At 37.6% G+C, this 18,454-nt stretch overlaps 1 protein-coding gene across 3 annotated transcripts in view; it reads left to right on the top strand.

Moving 5' to 3' along the window:
• The window catches only part of LCLAT1 (lysocardiolipin acyltransferase 1), a 199,703-nt gene that overhangs the window by 145,446 nt on the left and 35,803 nt on the right, over window positions 1-18,454 (top strand). For all 3 annotated transcript variants that reach the window (XM_079792736.1, XM_079792734.1, XM_079792735.1), the window contains exons 4-5: window positions 1,397-1,543; window positions 7,486-7,602. In XM_079792736.1, coding sequence (XP_079648862.1) covers window positions 1,397-1,543; window positions 7,486-7,602 — 264 coding nt within the window. The remainder of the gene's footprint in view (window positions 1-1,396; window positions 1,544-7,485; window positions 7,603-18,454) is intronic.

Below are 18,454 nucleotides of genomic sequence, written 5' to 3' on the forward strand. Positions count from 1 at the left end.
TCGCTCCCCGGGCCCCACAGCCTGCTGGTCCGGCCCTGCCTCGCTCTCCGACCCTGCAGCCTGCTGGTCCCACCCTGCCTCGCTCCCCAGGCCCCACAGCCTGCTGGTCCGGCCCTGCCTCGCTCTCCGACCCTGCAGCCTGCTGGTCCGGCCCTGCCTCGCTCTCCGACCCTGCAGCCTGCTGGTCCGGCCCTGCCTCGCTCTCCGACCCTGCAGCCTGCTGGTCTGGCCCTGCCTCGCTCTCCGACCCTGCAGCCTGCTGGTCCGGCCCTGCCTCGCTCTCCGACCCTGCAGCCTGCTGGTCCGGCCCTGCCTCGCTCCCCGGGCCCCACAGCAGCCACGGCTGCTGCTGGTCTGGTCCTGCCTCCCTCTCCCACCCTTGAAGCAGCCGCGACCACTGCTGATCAGGCCCTCCCCCAGCACAGGCGCTGGGAGGCCCCTGCCGTCCCCCACCCCGATGCTGCACGCACAACCTCCTCCTGTCCAGTCGCTCCGTTACGGCATCCTGGCCTAATTTGCATATTACCTTTATTATCTCTCTATATATAGATATGTAGATATCTATATATATAGATATATATAGATATATATATATATAGATAGATATTACTGGCTTGTTTTATCCATGATCCTAGGCAAAATTTCTGAGAACATCCTATTGGCTAAGATAGTTCATGTGCTTGGGCCAAGCATTTCATGTTCCATAGACTATTGAATAGACTTTATTGGCTGACTTAAGTTAGGTTTTTACCACAGTATTTCTAGTAATTTCTGGCCAGGGAGGGATGGCTGGTGGATAAAACACAACTCTTTTAGGGCTGCCTCTTTGGTGACAAGGTTGATTTGCCTAGAGAAAGGGAATGTGATCAGAGTGTACATATGTTTGATGAATATGTTTATAGCCACTGCACATTTTCTCTTTTAAATAAAATCTAAAGAAGTGGCTAGCATTGAAAATAGCTGTTGAATTTAGAGATTGAGTAGTACAGAAGTGGAATATTAAAGTGTGCTCGTATACATGATTTGAGAACAATCCGATAGTCTAATATCTCTTGTAGGTAGCTTGGTTAAAATATCTAATTATGATTGTTAAAACTTTGGTTGAGTTACTGATAAATATTAGGGAAGGTTTTTTTTTTTTCTTTGATATTTTAATAGCTAGGTTTGGCTTGAAAAGAGTTTTTTGAGAATTTAATAAACCCCAGAATTTAACAAACTCCTTTAAGAATATTTTCTGGTATGTGTGTTAATTTAACTCAAGATTTGTGCTGAGTTTAAAGTATGATATTCTTATTATTGTAGTAAATCATAATAAAACAAAAACTGAAATATTATATTCAATAATATGGATGTTGGCAATAAAATTGTATGTAAATGCTTGTTAAATTGATCCTAGGTTGGGCCATGCAAGCTGCTGCCTATATCTTCATTCATAGGAAATGGAAGGATGACAAGAGCCATTTTGAAGACATGCTTGATTATTTTTGTGATATCCGTGAACCACTTCAACTCCTCATATTCCCAGAAGGGACTGATCTCACAGGTAAGGTAGCCTGGGTTTGGATTACAGAATTTTAAAAACTGAAGGAACTTAGGAATCATCTAGTCCCATGGTTGGCAAGCTGCGGCTCGCGGGCCACATGCGGCTCTTTGGCCCCTTGAGTGTGGCTCTTCCACAAAATACCACGGCCTGGGCAAGTCTATTTTGAAGAAGTGGCGTTAGAAGAAGTTTAAGTTTTAAAAAATTTGGCTCTCAAAAGAAATTTCAATCGTTGTACTGTTGATATTTGGCTCTGTTGACTAATGAGTTTGCCGACCACTGATCTAGTCAAAACCAGCGATTGCCAACCAGTGGTCCGTGGGCCACTGATGGTCCGTGAAGTCTGAAAAGTTGGTGACCACTGTTCTAAACTGCTTCTTTCTTAGATGGAGTAACAACACCAACAAGATTAGTGTCCCACCCATAAGGTCACTCAGTTCATTGGTAGCACGTTAGAACCCAGCACTCCTGTTCTCCAGCCCCCAGAATATATGATGGACAACCCAAGAGATCATTATTACCTATACTTGCTATCCTATAGCTTTATATTTTGAGTCTCAGTATATATTGTAGATACCAGCCTTTTATATAATGTGTATGAAACCATAAAAGCTGTGAATAGCCAAAGTAATCTTGAGAAATAAGAACCCCCTTCCTGTTCTTTATATTTTCTGTTCTCTTCCAAGATTTACTTATCCATTAGACCTTTTTTTTTTCTCAACTTCCTTCTTACTAGAAAAACATCTGATAGTAACCAATTTCACTTATTGTTGATTTAAGTTATTTTGAAGCCTTATCCCTAATATGAGCAAGAAAGGCTTTGTTCTTTCTCAGTAAAATTCAGTCATAATTGAGTTGTGAAGGGGACACAGGAAGACATAGTTAGGACTTCCTACCTGCCCAGATATCAAACTACATAGGCCAAGAATACTATTGGATTTCCACAAGTTCTTTAAAAGGTTAAAAATAAAATGCATTCTTTTATCTTTGCTAAGCCAGTAGTTTTCAATGTTTTAAACCACGGGTGATTTTTGTAGATGAAGCCTTCTATTGTAGGGTAGGATTTAAGACAGATTGAAGCAGCGGTCGCCAACTGGTGGTCTGTGGACCACTGGTGGACTGTGAGGTCCGAAAGGTTGGTGACCGCTGGATTGAAGAACTGCTCTGGTTTGAATGTGGGTGGGGGTTGAGGGGAGGTAAGCTTTGGACAAGAAGCAGTTCTACAGAATTCTTCCATTCAAAAGAGCAACATTTATAAACTGTTAATACCCTGGTTACTTCAAGAAAGATACGGCAGAATAATGAGAAGAATCCAGTGGATGAAGGTCTGCTGTACAAAGGAAGACAGACTGATTTAGGACAGAACTAAAATCTAAAAGTCACATAGTATGGAGAGATGGCAAATGAACTTGTCTTCCGAATCCTCAACACCAGATCGAGGGAACTAAAAGCCATTAAGAGGGGCAAGTTAGAGCTTAGAGGAGAATATGTAAATGAACCTACTAATTCACTCTCTGGACATAGTAATGTATGGAACTAGTACCAAAAAGAATTCAATGAAAAATACAAATTATACAAAACTATTTAAGGAAGTGATTGGGTGATTAAGCCATACTTTGTCAATATAAGAAATGAAAGTATTTTGGGAAACAGTGATAGCAAGGAAGAACTCTTTGACTCATGTATTGCAGATGGAACTGAACTACATGAACCATCCAGTTTTAATGCACTAGTATTATATATTAAATATATGCTTACTGTATAGTTGTATTTGATTTTTATAGCTAAAATTCTAAAATTAGTTGGATCACTGAGGATAATATTGTTTAAGCTTGAAAATATATTGTAAGTTGATTGATTACCAGAGCTAAACTATCATTGGGAACTTAAAATGGACAGAGCCATATTTAAATTTTGTAATACTTAGAATGTATAATACTAAATTAGTGTATCCTTTACTGAAATGATAGATTGATGATTAGTTTATACTTGTGAATGCCAAAATGCACTAAGAATGGGGACTTTGGAAGTTAATTAATAATTTAATAATTAAAAGCTAATGGAGTGAGAGGTCCCGGGTTGCTGCTACTTTAATACATTAGATTTAAATGTCATACATTAGACCTTCGGAGCCCACACAATATACATTTTAAACTTTTTTCAGTCTATATTTTCTCAAGTGCCTTTTTTAGGTTATGAACTTAATTAACATCTACTTGCATATTTTCAGGGTCCAGAGTACTCACTATTACATGATGTAGTTGCATATTTTTAAGTTAAAATGGCATATACATTTGTAAGGCCAACCTGCAAAAGCCAAACTGTTTGCCAAATAGAGAAAACAGACCAATTCTGAAACTTTAAAAAGCTGTTTAAAAAACAGTATTATACAGATAGTTTGAAGTTGGGTTAAATGTAATTTTTCAAGTAGCTACCAAAATACAAAATAGTTTCAGTTTTGAAAAAGTGTCTGTTAATTCAAAGGTGTTTTTAGTTAACCACAGTTAACTCGAAATTTGGGTTCTTAAACCCAAAGAGAATAATGTCTTGTAATTCTCTTGAAGTTCTGAATCCAGCTTGCTTGCACATTTTCAAATAAGTATGTTTAACATGTATTCTATCTTCATATATTACTGTTGGTTATAACTTGTTTCTTGCTTATGGAAGTAATTTATGTTAATTTGGAGAAATTTAGACATATAGGAATATAAGCATTACTCTAATCCTACTGCCCATAAACACTATTTTGAATTTACTCCACTGCTTTTGTGTCATTTGGTTATTCACACACACATACACATAGGCATATGTATGGGTATATAAACATACATATACTTTTTAAACAAAATTGGAAAGTTAGAATTATAGTTTTCCTTGTACTTATGTTATACTAGAGGCCCGGTGCACGAAATTCGTGCACGGGGGGGGGAGGGCAGGTGTGTCCCTCAGCCCATTCTGCACCCTCTCCAATCTGGGACCCCTCGAGGGATGTCTGACTGCCCGTTTAGGCCCGATCCCAGTAGGATCGGGCCTAAACGGCAGTCAGACATCCCTCTCACAATCCAGGACTGCTGGCTCCCAACTGCTCACCTGCCTGCCTTCCTGATTGCCCCTAACTGCTTCTGCCTGCCAGCCTGATCACCCCCTAACCATTCCCCTGCCAGCCTGATTGACGCCTAACTGCTCCCCTGCCAGCCTGTTTGCCCCTAACTGCCCTCCCCTGCAGGCCTGGTCCCCCCCAACTGCCCTTCCCTACAGGCCTGGTCTCCCCCAACTTCCCTCCTCTGCTGGCCTGGTCACCCCTAACTGCCCTCCCCTGCAGGCTTGATTGCCCGCAACTGCCCTCCCTTGCAGGCCTGGTCCCTCCCAACTGCCCTCCCCTGCTGGCCTGATCATCCACAACTGCCCTCCCTTGCAGGCCTGGTCCTTTCAAACTGCCCTCCCCTGCTGGCCATCTTGTGGCAGACATCTTGTGTCCACATGGGGGCAGCCATCTTGTGTGTGGAGTGATGGTCAATTTGCATATTACTCTTTTATTAGATAGGATTGTAATCTCTCACATCATTATTCATTCTTTGAAAACATATATTTTAAAAATTGGCTATTTTTTAAAATTATTATATTGGTTACTAGAGGCCCGATGCATGAAATTGGTGCAAGGGGCTCAGCCCTTGCAGCCCCGGCTGACCCTCGCAGCCCTGGCTTCGTCCGGTTGTTCTGCTGTTCAGTCTAATTAGCATATTAGCTCTTTATTAAATAGGATTAGTAAGTGTTGTCCTGAAAAACAGAGCCAAAAGGATATGTGTGTGTGCGTGCATGTAGAGAAAGAGAGAGAGGTGAGGCCCACTCACATTATGGAGGGTAATCTGCTTTACTGAAAGTCTACTGGTTTAAATATTAATCTCATCAAAAATACCTTCACAGAAACCTCTGGAATGTTTGGCCAATTTGACACACAAAATTAACCATCACAATTGGTATACCATAATTTTGGGTTCTGTTTCTCTGATTTGGAAAGATTTTCTAGGTTTTAACAAATAGGACATTACATGTAATTAAACACCCTTGTACATAAAACTTCTTTATTTATATATGAGTGCCTGGAGCTTTATATACAAAACAAAGTTCCTACTTACATGAAGCTTAAATTCTATGAGGAAAGTTATATAAAAATTAATAAGTTAATAAAAATATGTTAGGCATTCATAAAGCTGTGCAGAAAAATAAAGATAAGAATAGAGTGATAGAAGATGGGGCGCAGTGTGCTATTTTATAAGAGGTGGTTAGATTTAAGTAGAAACCAAATGAACAAACCAGAAAACCATGCAGACATTGGGGGAGAAGGCATTCTGGGTAGAGGGAAGAACAGATGCACAGACCCCGAGGTGGGAACATGCCTGGCTGGTTTGAGAACAGTAAAGTGGCCAGTCCACCCATTGGAGTGGAAGCAAGTGCTGGCATTGGAGTGTTACAGGGAGTGAGCTGACAGGACAGGAGGCTGTGGTCAGAAAGAGGGGTGCTTGTGCAGTTACCAGTAACCCCAGAGTCTGGGTGTGGGTAGCTGAAGCGGGGATAGAGGGGAAAATCTGCATCTCTAATCTCTCTGTTTCTCATTATTTCTACCTTCTCACATTGTGACTGGATGTTTTAGAACTACTTGGATTTGTATGAACAGTTTACAACAGAATTCAGTTGGTCTTCAGTTCCCTAAAGTGTGTGACGAGCTGGAAGAGCAAACTGAAGAGTAGTTAACTACTCATCCTTTTAGTGTCCCTGGGCTTCCTCATCCCATGTAAGCTGTCAATAAAATAGTATTTTATACTCCCGTGCCCAGGATATTGTCCTCAAATGAATGTGAAAGGAACTTACTACTTTTCATGTTTAGGCCTTTACTTTTGACTTGCTGGGAATCTCTGGGTATTTAGTTCTTTGACTCAATTTCTCATTTATTTAAAAAACAACAACACACCTTTTATAGGAGTGTGCTTTGAATATTTTGAATCCATCTCTGGGGGACTCCATGGTCCTAAATTTACTCCCAGGAAAGTTGTCTGTGTGTATGCCTTTTTCTTGTGTCTTGGAATAGTCTATACATTTCAGGATGCAGCTGAAGATTGCAGGTTCTAACATCTGCTGTCATCAGAAGCTATTTCATGATCTCCTCCAGGGGTTGAGGCCAGATTTCTGAACACTTTACTTTTTCCAAATATATTTGCTGAATCATGGGTTTGGTTCTTCTTGGAACTTATAAAGTTACCTCATGGAATGGAAAAAGAAGTTTTTGCCAAAAGTTAGAACACATACTTGACTTTGTAACTATACTCAGCCAAACCATGTTCAGATGTTTGTACAGGATGTGCTAATCATGTGCCCAATCTGTTGTGGAGTGGTTTTGGTTAGTAATATTAGCATGCTCTGTGCCTGAGCAAGGAAGATATTTCACTTTGCATTAAAGCCCTAAATTATTGGGTTGAAAAAAAAGTTGATATATGTTTGGCAGATTGCTAGTTATTTCTTCTGCATATCTAAATCCCTTTATGTTTTATTAGCATCTTATATTTTAGTATTTCAATTTTTATTATTTAAAGACTATCTTATGAAAATTTTCATTTATTAGGATTTTATTTCAGTATTCACTGAATATAGACTTTTATGAAATCTCTTAAAGAATTTTATAGATGAATCTATAAATCATTATAAAAAGGTTATTAATACCTTATAAAATTTTCAGAATTCCAATAAATACATAATTTTAGGATCTTTGTTAGGATCTTTGGTAGGGATTTACTAAAGTGTTTATATCTTCTCATTTGACTCACTATACTATACTCAGTAATTACAGAAAAATTAACTGCCATTTTTATTAAAGAAATTCTGTAGTGTTTCCTTACCTCAGATTATCTCCCTTTATTTTATGGCTTCTAATGGTCTATTGTTTTGTTTAGAAAACAGCAAGGCTCGAAGTAATGATTTTGCTGAAAAGAATGGACTTCAGAAATATGAATATGTCTTACATCCAAGAACTACAGGCTTTACTTTTGTAGTAGATCGTCTAAGAGAAGGTAAGTACCCATTTCAAAGTGGCAGAAATTGCTAACCTTTATATATACATATTCCTTTAGAATTTACAAAGCACTTCTTTATATTTATAGAGATACTATAATGAGATATTATATTTTTACACTAAGTTGACCCGATGTACTAAAATATTATATATTCTTTAGAAATATAAAAGATGTCTTTATAAAAACAAAAATGTTTCTCCCCTTTTTAGAATAGACAGAAAAGGATATCTACAGTTAAGCTATCATTCCATTTTTAAATGTTCTCAAAGCAGCAAAACTGTCTTGAAAGTATCTTACTGTAATTCTTTATAGCTTAAAAATATTTTTACATTCATTAATCCACTCCAACAAATGATTGTGGTTGGTAGGAAGGCAGTAATGCTACTTCCATTTTATAGTTAAATAAAACTGGCATCTAGGGTGGGTAGTAAAGTTTTGTAGGTCAGAGATAGAACCTCATTCATCTGCTTCCTAGTGTGTGGCTCATACTACTAACTACCTCACACTTGCTTCTTTTAGAGCCTTGTCTGTTGAAGCAGCAGTTGCCAACTGGTGGTCTACGGACCACTGGTGGTCCATGAGGTCCGAAAGGTTGGAGACTGCTGGTTTAAGGAAACCTTTGGAGCAGCGGTCGCCAACCAGTGGTCCAAAAGGTTGGCGACCGCTGTGTTGAAGGACCTATGGGGACAAGGTTATTCCATTGACGATACTAGACCCAACACCCATTTAAATGCTTACTTTTTTGATGTTTTTATGTCAAAAACTAATTGTATATTTTACTTTAGCTGCAGACTTATATATTTATGTATTCATACACACGTGTACATATAAATAGCACACATATTAATGTGTTTGTAAAAGGAACTATCCAGAAACATGCTGAAGCGTTAATTAATTTTACAAGAACAATTCAAAGCCCAGAGTCACCTAGCAGAAGAAAAATCTTATTTGCATGTTTCTGCTTTCCACTCTGATTTCTGGCAAACCATATTGTATAATGGTGACATCTATGACAAATTATCACTTTAATCTGGCAATTGCTTCCTTGTCACAAAACTGCTTGTTCCTAACATGAAAGGCCTTGAAACATTATGTAAGTATATGTAAGTATAAAGTTCTGTCTTCTTTCCTTAAATGGCATTGTTGTTTCATTAGGATTTAATGTGCTTTAAGATATTAAGTCTAAGCTCAGTTAATGCACCCTGCCAAAATGAGGCATCTTTACAGCTAAGTACCCATGGTTTTAAAGAAATATACAGTCAGTCTGAAATTACAGTAAAAACTGAAAATGTGGACCCTGTTAGTTTGGCTTGCTTTTGGAATTCTGTGTTTATAGATAGTATGAAATGGATGTGTGCGCTTGACAGTTGTATTGTGTATGAAGAGCAAGTGTCCGTCCACTCATAGAACTCATGGAGAATGCAGCTCTGTGTTCCCATGAAAGGCACGGGGCGGCACAGAGACATTAAAGCAGTGATGCTTTTTTACTTTTTCTTCTTCTTTTTTTAATGTTGTACCACTTATTGTGGTTTCCAGTTCAGAATCCATCTTCTCATTTGACAGTATGTTTCCTTATTTCTTCACATAATCTTATATTTTATAGTATTTAATGATATCATTAAAGGTATTTCTGACATCATGGAACACATTCATCTACTGGATTTCTCTGTTAATACAAGTATGCTGTTAGAACACATCTTTTGCTAATAAAGATCTTTCTAAATGTAGACAGAATCATTGAGAGATTATTTTATAGTGGATAAGGATATATCTATAGTTCTGAAATCTGGAAAATATTTTAGTAGCGAACTGATTTATCACTGTGCGGCATGTGATTCACTTAGTCATCACTCAGAATACTAGTCAATAACCACGGTATGCCATTTTCTTGCCAGAAGTGGCAACTGACGCCCCGCCCCCTACTATGTATCAGTAAAAGACACGTCAGGCCCTAGCTGGTTTGGCTCAGTGGATAGAGCGTCGGCCTGGGGACTGAAGGGTCCCAGGTTCGATTCCAGTCAAGGGCACATGCCCGGTTGCGGGTTCGATCCCCAGCAGGCAACCAATCAATGATTCCCTCTCATCATTGATGTTTCTGTTTCTCCCTATCTGAAATTAATAAAAATGTAAAAAAAAAAAAAAAAAAGACACATGTCAAGTGATTCTATTTGCTGCAGTTAGAAAAGTAGAATGGGACCTATTTACTATAATAATAATAGAAATAATAAATATGATGACAATAATTATTTTAGGAACAGCAGTTAACATGTATTGAGTATTTGCTAAGTACCAGGCATTGTGCTAAATATTCTGCCAATTAATCCTCACAACTCTACATGATAGTTACCATTATTGATATTTAACTTGTAGAGCAAAAGTGAAACAGAAATTGAGGTGAAGCTCATCAGAGTTACTGGAATATGGTTTGTCTGACTGAGTAGCCGTGCTCTTTCTACTATAACATGGTGCCTTTTATATTTGTAGCATGATTGTGTTAATAAAGCACCTTTGTAATAATAGTGATATGGTTTTCTTCAAGGAAATATTTTTAAAAAGGAAAAAAAAAGCCTCAGTGGTCAGATCATAGAGGGATTGTGGTCACAAGGGAGGTGATTATGATGCTGCCTGAAATGACAAGGGGAGATGACAAGGGGAGCTGGCACAACCTAAGGAGGTGTCAGGTGGAGAGTGAGGGCAGCTCTGCTTTAGGCAGGGGTTTGGGAAGGGCTGGTGTCAAGTAAACAGAAAAAGTTTCATCAAGAATCAGGAGTGAAGGGGATCTTAGAGGTCACTTAGGCCCGAGTATCCTTTTAGAAAAGGAATCTGACTCAGAAAGGGCCCAGCACAATTTACTGGTATTTAGGCCCCTGAGATCTGCTTCTGATCATTTGAAATAGAATTGTACACCTGAAACTATATAACTTTATTAACCAATGTCACCCCAATAAATTCAATAAAAATTTTAAAAAGAAGCTGCTGTTAAAACAAATGACCATTATAAATAAATTCACTAATGGAATGAATCCTGGAGACCACATACTAAAACCAATTACCATTAACATCTTTATTGCTCACACATGTAACTGAATTCAGTGTTGCTGACATCCAATAGTCAGCACAAATGGGAAATGAGAGGTTTATGACATTAAGAAGTTAAGGATAAAAAGTCTTACTAGGAAGCATTGAATAAGAAAAAAATGCAAATTCTTTGTCTGTTTAGAATATATTTTATCAAGATGAAGAGCATTTAGAAAATAAACACCCTGAAATATAAAACCCATTTTATAACTATACAAATGTATTATTTTTGGAATAAAAACTCCAAAGAGTTTACCCCACCTCCCAACCCCACCCCAGTACCAGTACCTTGATTTCCATAATCAATGTACTTGCTTTATACTTTTACTAGATCATAACCATCTTAAGGTTATGGTATGTACTGCACATAATAGAGACTCACTCAGTATTAGCCGAATTGAATATTATTTTCTTTTATCTGAAAAGTAAGACAAGCACATAGTGTCCTACATCAGTATTTGTCATGGATGATTTATTTCATTTGTACCTCTAGTCATAGGGCATTTCACTATATAATTACATAACTGTTTTCAGTAATAGATTAACCCAAACCTAAAAGGAAATTGCTAACTTAAAGAGGCTTTTATATGACAAAGTTTTTGTTGTTGTTTTTGCACATTTAATAATAAACTTTTAACTCATTGCACTAAAAAGAAGTTATGTTTATTTCATCGCTGGTGCTTCATCCTTTTCAGCAATAATAGCTTTATTCTTCCTTGATTTAAGACAAATAATGATTTGGTCTGACCATTATTTTGTTTTGCTGTTTTGTAAGCTAATTAAAGTTGTAACCATGCAATAATTACTTTCACCATTAGGCATGACAAGTGTGCACATTTGATACATACAACTCGAAATTATATTCAGGTAATTGGGGGTAAGGATGAAACACATCATATTTATTTGAAGGCATGTCTTGTTTAAGATTGACCTTGCCTTGAAGAAGTTTATCATCTTCATGGATTGATAATACACATGGAAAACTTTAAAAAATAATATAAGACAGTATTATTACATGCTAAGTTTTTGTGGCTTATAATATGTAAATATTATGCTGAATAATTACAGGAGTGTTTAGTAATGAGAGGTCATGGAATGTTAAAATACTCAGGTAAGGCGTTTTCAATAAGTTGAATTTTCCTTGGACCTTAGAGACTTAATGTGATTGGATAGGCAGAAAAACCAAGTGTAGCTGAGGGCAGAAAAAGAAGAGTATAAGAAAGGGCACAGAATATGGGCCATTGTGGAGCTGGGCAAAAGCAATCTCATTGAGCTGAAGACTTGTGTTGCAGAGTAACAGACAATATTTAAGAGGGTTGTGGAGCCATTATTATTGAAAAACTTAATTCCTGCCCCCAAATAGTCATGTTTTTAGTTTATCTATTTCCAGTTCAAGTCACTCAATTAAATCAGCTCATGTGCTAAGATTCTAAAACATCATATGGATCTATTAAGTTTTGGGTTTGAAATAAATAAAATGTTTTTTGAATTCAAAGTAGAACAGCCCATATTTCATTCCATATTTACTTCATATGCCTAAATTCTAAAAATGAAGGAATGAGGACACTATCTTCCCACTAAACGAGGGGATATAGGGTTAACCACTAAAGAAAAAATAAATTCCCACTAGGTAATTTGGATCAGCACCCTTGATCAAAAGTCTTCAGTCTATATCCAGGGAGAGAAAAGTGCTAATACCAGGTTACAGGTGCAGTATCTTATAATTTTCCTTGGCTCCCTCATTTTGATCTACAGTAGTTCTCATCTGCTCTGAGAAAGCTGGCGATGACCTAAGAAGGAAACGCAGTATACTGATCATAGACAGCTCAGTCTTTAGCAGCATGGTTAGACTATTTAATTTCTTGAACTTTTTGCTCTGTACATAACTACTGATAATCCAGTCTGTGTTTTGCCTATAGTGGCTATACCGTGGGGAGAAAAGATGGCCAGCAGCCACCACTCTCTGTGGCTGGGTTGCACTTATCTTAGTTGGTGTGCCGCCCCTCCCCCCAGGATTGCATTTCAAAGATCCTTTCTAACAGCCAGCATGTTCTAGGAGGCCAGGAAGAAACACAGACAAACTATTAAAATATTGGGTGCACTAAATGCCATGTACTCTGACCTTTTCATGGGACTTTTTATTGCTGGAGACTATTTATGAAATAGGATAAGACCTTTCCCTTATGTTAAAAAATGTAATTGTACAGTATATCTTTGACATTTGCTAGAATATTTTTGGAGACCTTTTACATTTCCCCAAATTTGCAGATATCTTTGTAGCATAGCAGTTGACCCTCTTCGGGGCCATTTTGCAAAGAATGAAGCTTTTCTCTGTTTATGGTGATGAATAGAATACAACAAAACCTAAGTGAAATTTGGATACTGATCAGTGGGGAAAGCATACAGATCAACTAAATGACTTGGTTCTACGCATCATGAAGCAGAAATGATTCAAATTTGCTTCAGCAAAATTATGCAGGACCATATGTCAAAGACCTCTTTGGAGTCACTCATGTTGAATTTTTGAATGCCATAGTACTGCTTTAGATCATAAATGGCATTTATATTGGTTTTTCTTTGTTCTCATTTTAGTTCATTCTCTGCCTCCCTTCTCTCATAGCAAAAAAGTCTGAGATACTCACTTAAGACAGATCTTGTCATTGTTTTAATTTAAAAAAAAAGTTGTGATAGCCTTAATGAAAAATGATAGAAGCCCTATATTCTGTACATAAAAACAACCATCTAACATTTACCAAATACCTACCTGTGCCAGGCATTGAGTTGTTCACATGTTTCTTTCCCCTACCCATATAGTAGACCCGCCCAGGACCAGTCTCAGACCTGCTGAGTCACAGTCTGGTGGTGGGGTCCTGGGCTCACAGCTGCCCCAACAGCCACTTTCACACAGATCGCTGCCCTAGATGGTAGTTTGCATCGCGCTACACTCAGGAGCTGACTCACTTTAGCAACTTGCCCAGGGTCACATGGCTGCTAAATAAAGGCACCATGACTTAAATCCAGGTCTGTTTGATGCCAAAGCCCACGTTTTTCACACTTTGTAATAAGTTAACAGTTTTTCTATTCCAAATGCTATAAAAATGTCATCTTGTAGGGTTTTTTCCCCCTCTCTTTCTAAGATTTCTCCTTGGTATTCTTAGCTGTACTGTGCATTTTATTAAGTGGAAAAATACATCCAGGATATCCTTTTGGTAAGCTTATCTTTTATTTTCCTCTCTTTACCAGCCTCTCCTCCATTTCTCTAATCCTTAAAGTAAAACAAAATAAATAAAAAACATGCTGCTCAAACTATGTCCTTTCAAATTTTGGTTCTATTTTTCCCCCAACAACTCTCAGAAAAAAATAGCCTGACAACTTGATTTTCTCATACTACCTCACTTCCTACAAAAAAAAACAAAGGATATTTAATTCTTAATATAAAAACAACATATTTATTGTTTTAAAAAAGGAAAATTAATTACAAAGAAGAAAAAGGTATTCATAATCATTTCAATCACTTCTCAGAAATAGTGCCTGCCTTGTGACACATAGTTTTCCTGTGTTTTTCCACGTTTTTATATAGGTCAAACAAAATTGGGGTCAAAACACATATTTTGTTTCATAAAGTTTTTTATAACTTACTGTAATGTACACATTTTCTTGCTATCCTTACATAATTTTTATAAGTGTGATATGTTAATGTATGCATGATAGTCATTCAGATAGAGTGACCACTGTTTAATCCCCTATTGTTAAAATTGTTTCCACCCTTATTAATAATACCAAAGTATGTATGAATCTTTGTAATAAACGCCCACGAGTGTGAAAGGTAGCCCTGGATGATGATAAGTGCATGTCTTATGGCACATTAATAAATTTTCAAAATATACATTCTATTGGTTGGAAGATTATCATTTTCATAGATGAGTGAAAATTACATCCATTTTACTCATTCAAAAAGCTTGTCTGTGCTTAAATATCGATGTCCTGTTATAGTGTTTATATTATTTTCTCGAGTAACCTGCTGAAAAATGCTGATAACTGATACAAAGTATGTTTATTTTAAAATCCCAGAATTGTGGAAGAAGCTTTGTAAGTAAGATTTGTGGTACTGCCTTTGAGTGATAACTCTCTGTAGACAGTAGACTGACTATAAAGAATGTTGTTACATACACTAAAATGTTCTGTCAGATTTCCCTCTGAAGACAAAAGGGAGAAAGATGACACAGCCAAGGATGCCCGTAGCTCTGCTGTCACATGTTAACATACTACGTGACAGCTACGCACTAAATTTTATGTTCTTATAATGTTGTTTTGGAGCATAATATAAGCGTTTCGGTGCATATGCAAAAATGTATGTAACAATATACTTTAGCTTCCTGTTCACATGAAAATCAAAATTTATTCTCACTGAAGTTGAGATGTTGGCCTGAATCTACTAGTAAATCCTGTGGATCCTTGAATCCAGAAATTCATCTTAACAGGAGCTCATGCTTGCCTTTGGTTTTCTCTAGTGTACAATTTCATTGTGCATATATTATATTTCTTTTTTGGTTTTGTCCAAAAAAGCTTTACCTTGTTTCTCCTTTATTCTGGGCATGTGTCCATTTCATTATTTATAAAGGTTGTGCCTTTTCTCTTTTGGCTTTATAGATTTTTTTTCTTCCTTATTCAAAATAACTTTTCTGTATTTTTTTCTCCCAGTTGCTAGGACCTTTTCTCATTAAAAAAAATAAATAAATTGGTGTTTGTTTTGTGTATTGCAAGGGTATAGTTTAAACAATATTGACCTTGCTGGTGTGTGTGTGTGCGCGCGCGCGTGCCCATGTGTGTGCGTGCGCGCGCACACCTACAAACCAAGTTCATGTGTCTTTACATTTTAAAAATATATTCCGATAAAAAATCAATCCCACAAGAATATGAAACTAAATACAGAAATTGTTTACTTATTAATGTTGAAAATCGTTTGAACAGCTTTCTTAAATGAACCATTTTTCCATTTTATTCTGCATAATTATATTTTATATAGAATATTATAAAATAATTATAATAAAAATTATATGATCTACATATGTTATTGCCTGTGTTCTGTAACATGGGAACCCTACACTGGTCATCTGATTGCTGGAATCACCCAAACTCACTTTGTCATAGAACCTGGACTGAGTAGAACAAGCCCTGGTACAGTTGTCATAAGCTGGCTGCAGTGTACTGCATGTAGCACAGGATGTTGAAAGTATGTTAGTGACTTTCCAGTTCACCTGCTTTCTCCTAACAAAGTCATGTAGGAGAGGAACGCATACATGTCCTCAATGGCTTTAATTCCCTGCACAGAAACTATTACACTTGACCACATGGAACAAATTCCAAGTATTGTCCTGCCTGGTAAGATGACTGACTTAGAGAAGCTGTCAGAGCATACGCAAAGCATGCATAAACACACAGCATGCCTATGTTAGTGTATTTATCTTGTGACAGTTATAACTTAATCTTTTGCACTCAGATGTCGAGTGTGACTTGACACGGTTAGCATCGGTAGCAGCTCTTTTTATACTCTTTGAATGTATCAATAATTTGAAATATTAAAAAATCCAAATAAATAAGTTTGTATGAAAAGAAACTCCAGTTTTTTATTCTACTGCCACGCTTTGTAAAATCTGGGGTATTTTAAAAATTAAATCCCGAGTAGAATAAAGGAATCGAGAAAAAAACAAGCGAGTGCAAAGGGTTAATGCAAATACTTTTCATTGTGGCTTAGTCATCTTTTTCATAGGGAATGATAATTGAAAGAAAAATTAAAGTAATATGACCACTAACATACATTTATTTCTTAATCTTTGTTTTGTCAAGTACCTTTTCTAGTTAGAGTCTCATTTGAATGGAATGAACTAACAGTAATCTACAATGTGTTGGATTCTTTTTATCCTAATATTTTACATGAAAAAATTGCTCTTACATCTGATAACAACTGTCATGTTTGTGCCGTTTGTCTTTTATTCTCTCTGTTCATGTTCCATGTCTATTTGTGGTGACCAAAATACTTTTCTAACAAAAACTTGGGCCCTGGCTGGTTTGGCTCAGTGGATGGAGTGTTGGCCTGCTGACTGCGGGGTCCCAGGTTCGATTCCGGCCAGGGGCACATGCCTGGGTTGTGGGCTCGATCCCCAGTGGGGGGTGTGCAGGGGAGGCAGCTGATTGGTGGTTCTCTCTCATCATTGATGTTTCTATCTCTCCCTCTCCTTCCCTCTCTGAAATCAATAAAAATATATTTTAAAAAAACACACTTGGGTGATTCCTTTTTATTATATACTAGAGGCCTGGTGCACAAAATTTGTGCACTGGGGGGGGGTGTCCCTCAGCCTAGCCTGCACCCTCTCCAATCTGAGACCCCTTGAGGGATGTCCGACTGCCCATTTAGGCCCAAAACCAGGCCTAAGTGGGCAGTCGGACATCTCTCTCACAATCTAGGACTACTGGCTCCCAACGGCTCGCCTGCCTGCCTGCCTGATTGCCCCAAACCGCTTCTGCCTGCCAGCCTGATCACCCCCTAAACATTCCCCTGTCAGCCTGATCAATACCTAACTGCTCCCCTGCCGGCCCGATTGCCCCCAACTGCCCTCCCCTGCCAGCCCAGTCGCCCCTAACTGCCCTCCCCTGCTGGCCATCTTGTGAACACATGTGGGCAGTCATCTTGGGTGAGGGCATGATGGTCAATTTGCATATTACCTCTTTATTATATAGGATAACACATTTTAAAACGCTACAAAACATTGAGGATTTTTAGGCTTCTAAAACAACCAGCCTTGGATACTGTGAAGGTGCTACACAATTTCTTAGAGGCTAAATAAGAGAAATTTGTGTTGAGCATTGTTTGCTCTATCTGCATGTTAATAGCTGCTTTCTTTGAAGTGATTGATTTTATCTGCCAAAACTGTCCATTCTTTGTATTACTTTTGCTTTGTATAAATGTAGTGTGAAAGTAGTTTGGGATTCCATTTAGAAACTTTGACAAAACTTTTGAGAATGTTTTACAAAAGTTTAAAAATTCTTTATTCATAGTTTATTTATGATCCACATCTTCCCTGTTTCCTCATAGATTTGAAATAGCCTTTAGCAGAAGATAAAATAAGGAAAACTTGGCTCACTGTACCAAAGCCAGGTGTTCAAGTATTTGTGCATAGGGCTTTATTATCCAAGCTAAGAAAAGCTGCTATAGTCAAATGTAAACCTTTGCAGTGACCTTAGAAGTCAAGGTCTTCCTATATTTTACTCACTGTGTTGTTTCTGACTGAGTTTGGTCAACCACTTATTCCTTAAATCTGGACAACAAACTATTCCAGTCTTTGCAGACTGCTCTTAGATGTCATTCTTATAAAAGGTCTACTACTTGGCTATGATATGCTTCCACTCAGGAGAGGAACTTGATACTGTTGGTGTGAGTACATGGAAAGTACAGGAAGTCCCCATTTAACATTTCCAGTAGATTCTTGGAACTGTGGCAAAATGACATATAGCAAACCAGTTTTACCATAGGCTAAACACAAGGCTATAACAAGGGTTAAGTTCCAACAGCCTCCTATCAATGTCATAACAAGACAATAAACAAAATGACATCGTTTGAGGACCTGCTGTACTTGGAACATTTTTTTCTCGGTCATAAGACTTACTTTCATCTAGAATAGAATTTTAACAACCACAATTGGTTCATAATAGTAAACTGAAACAAAGTTTTCAAATAGTTTACCAGTTAGTTTTTGTTAGACTAATTATTAAT

The sequence above is a fragment of the Cnephaeus nilssonii genome (genome assembly GCF_951640355.1).
Source record: "Cnephaeus nilssonii genome assembly, chromosome: 15".
NCBI classification, from domain to species: Eukaryota; Metazoa; Chordata; class Mammalia; order Chiroptera; family Vespertilionidae; genus Cnephaeus; species Cnephaeus nilssonii.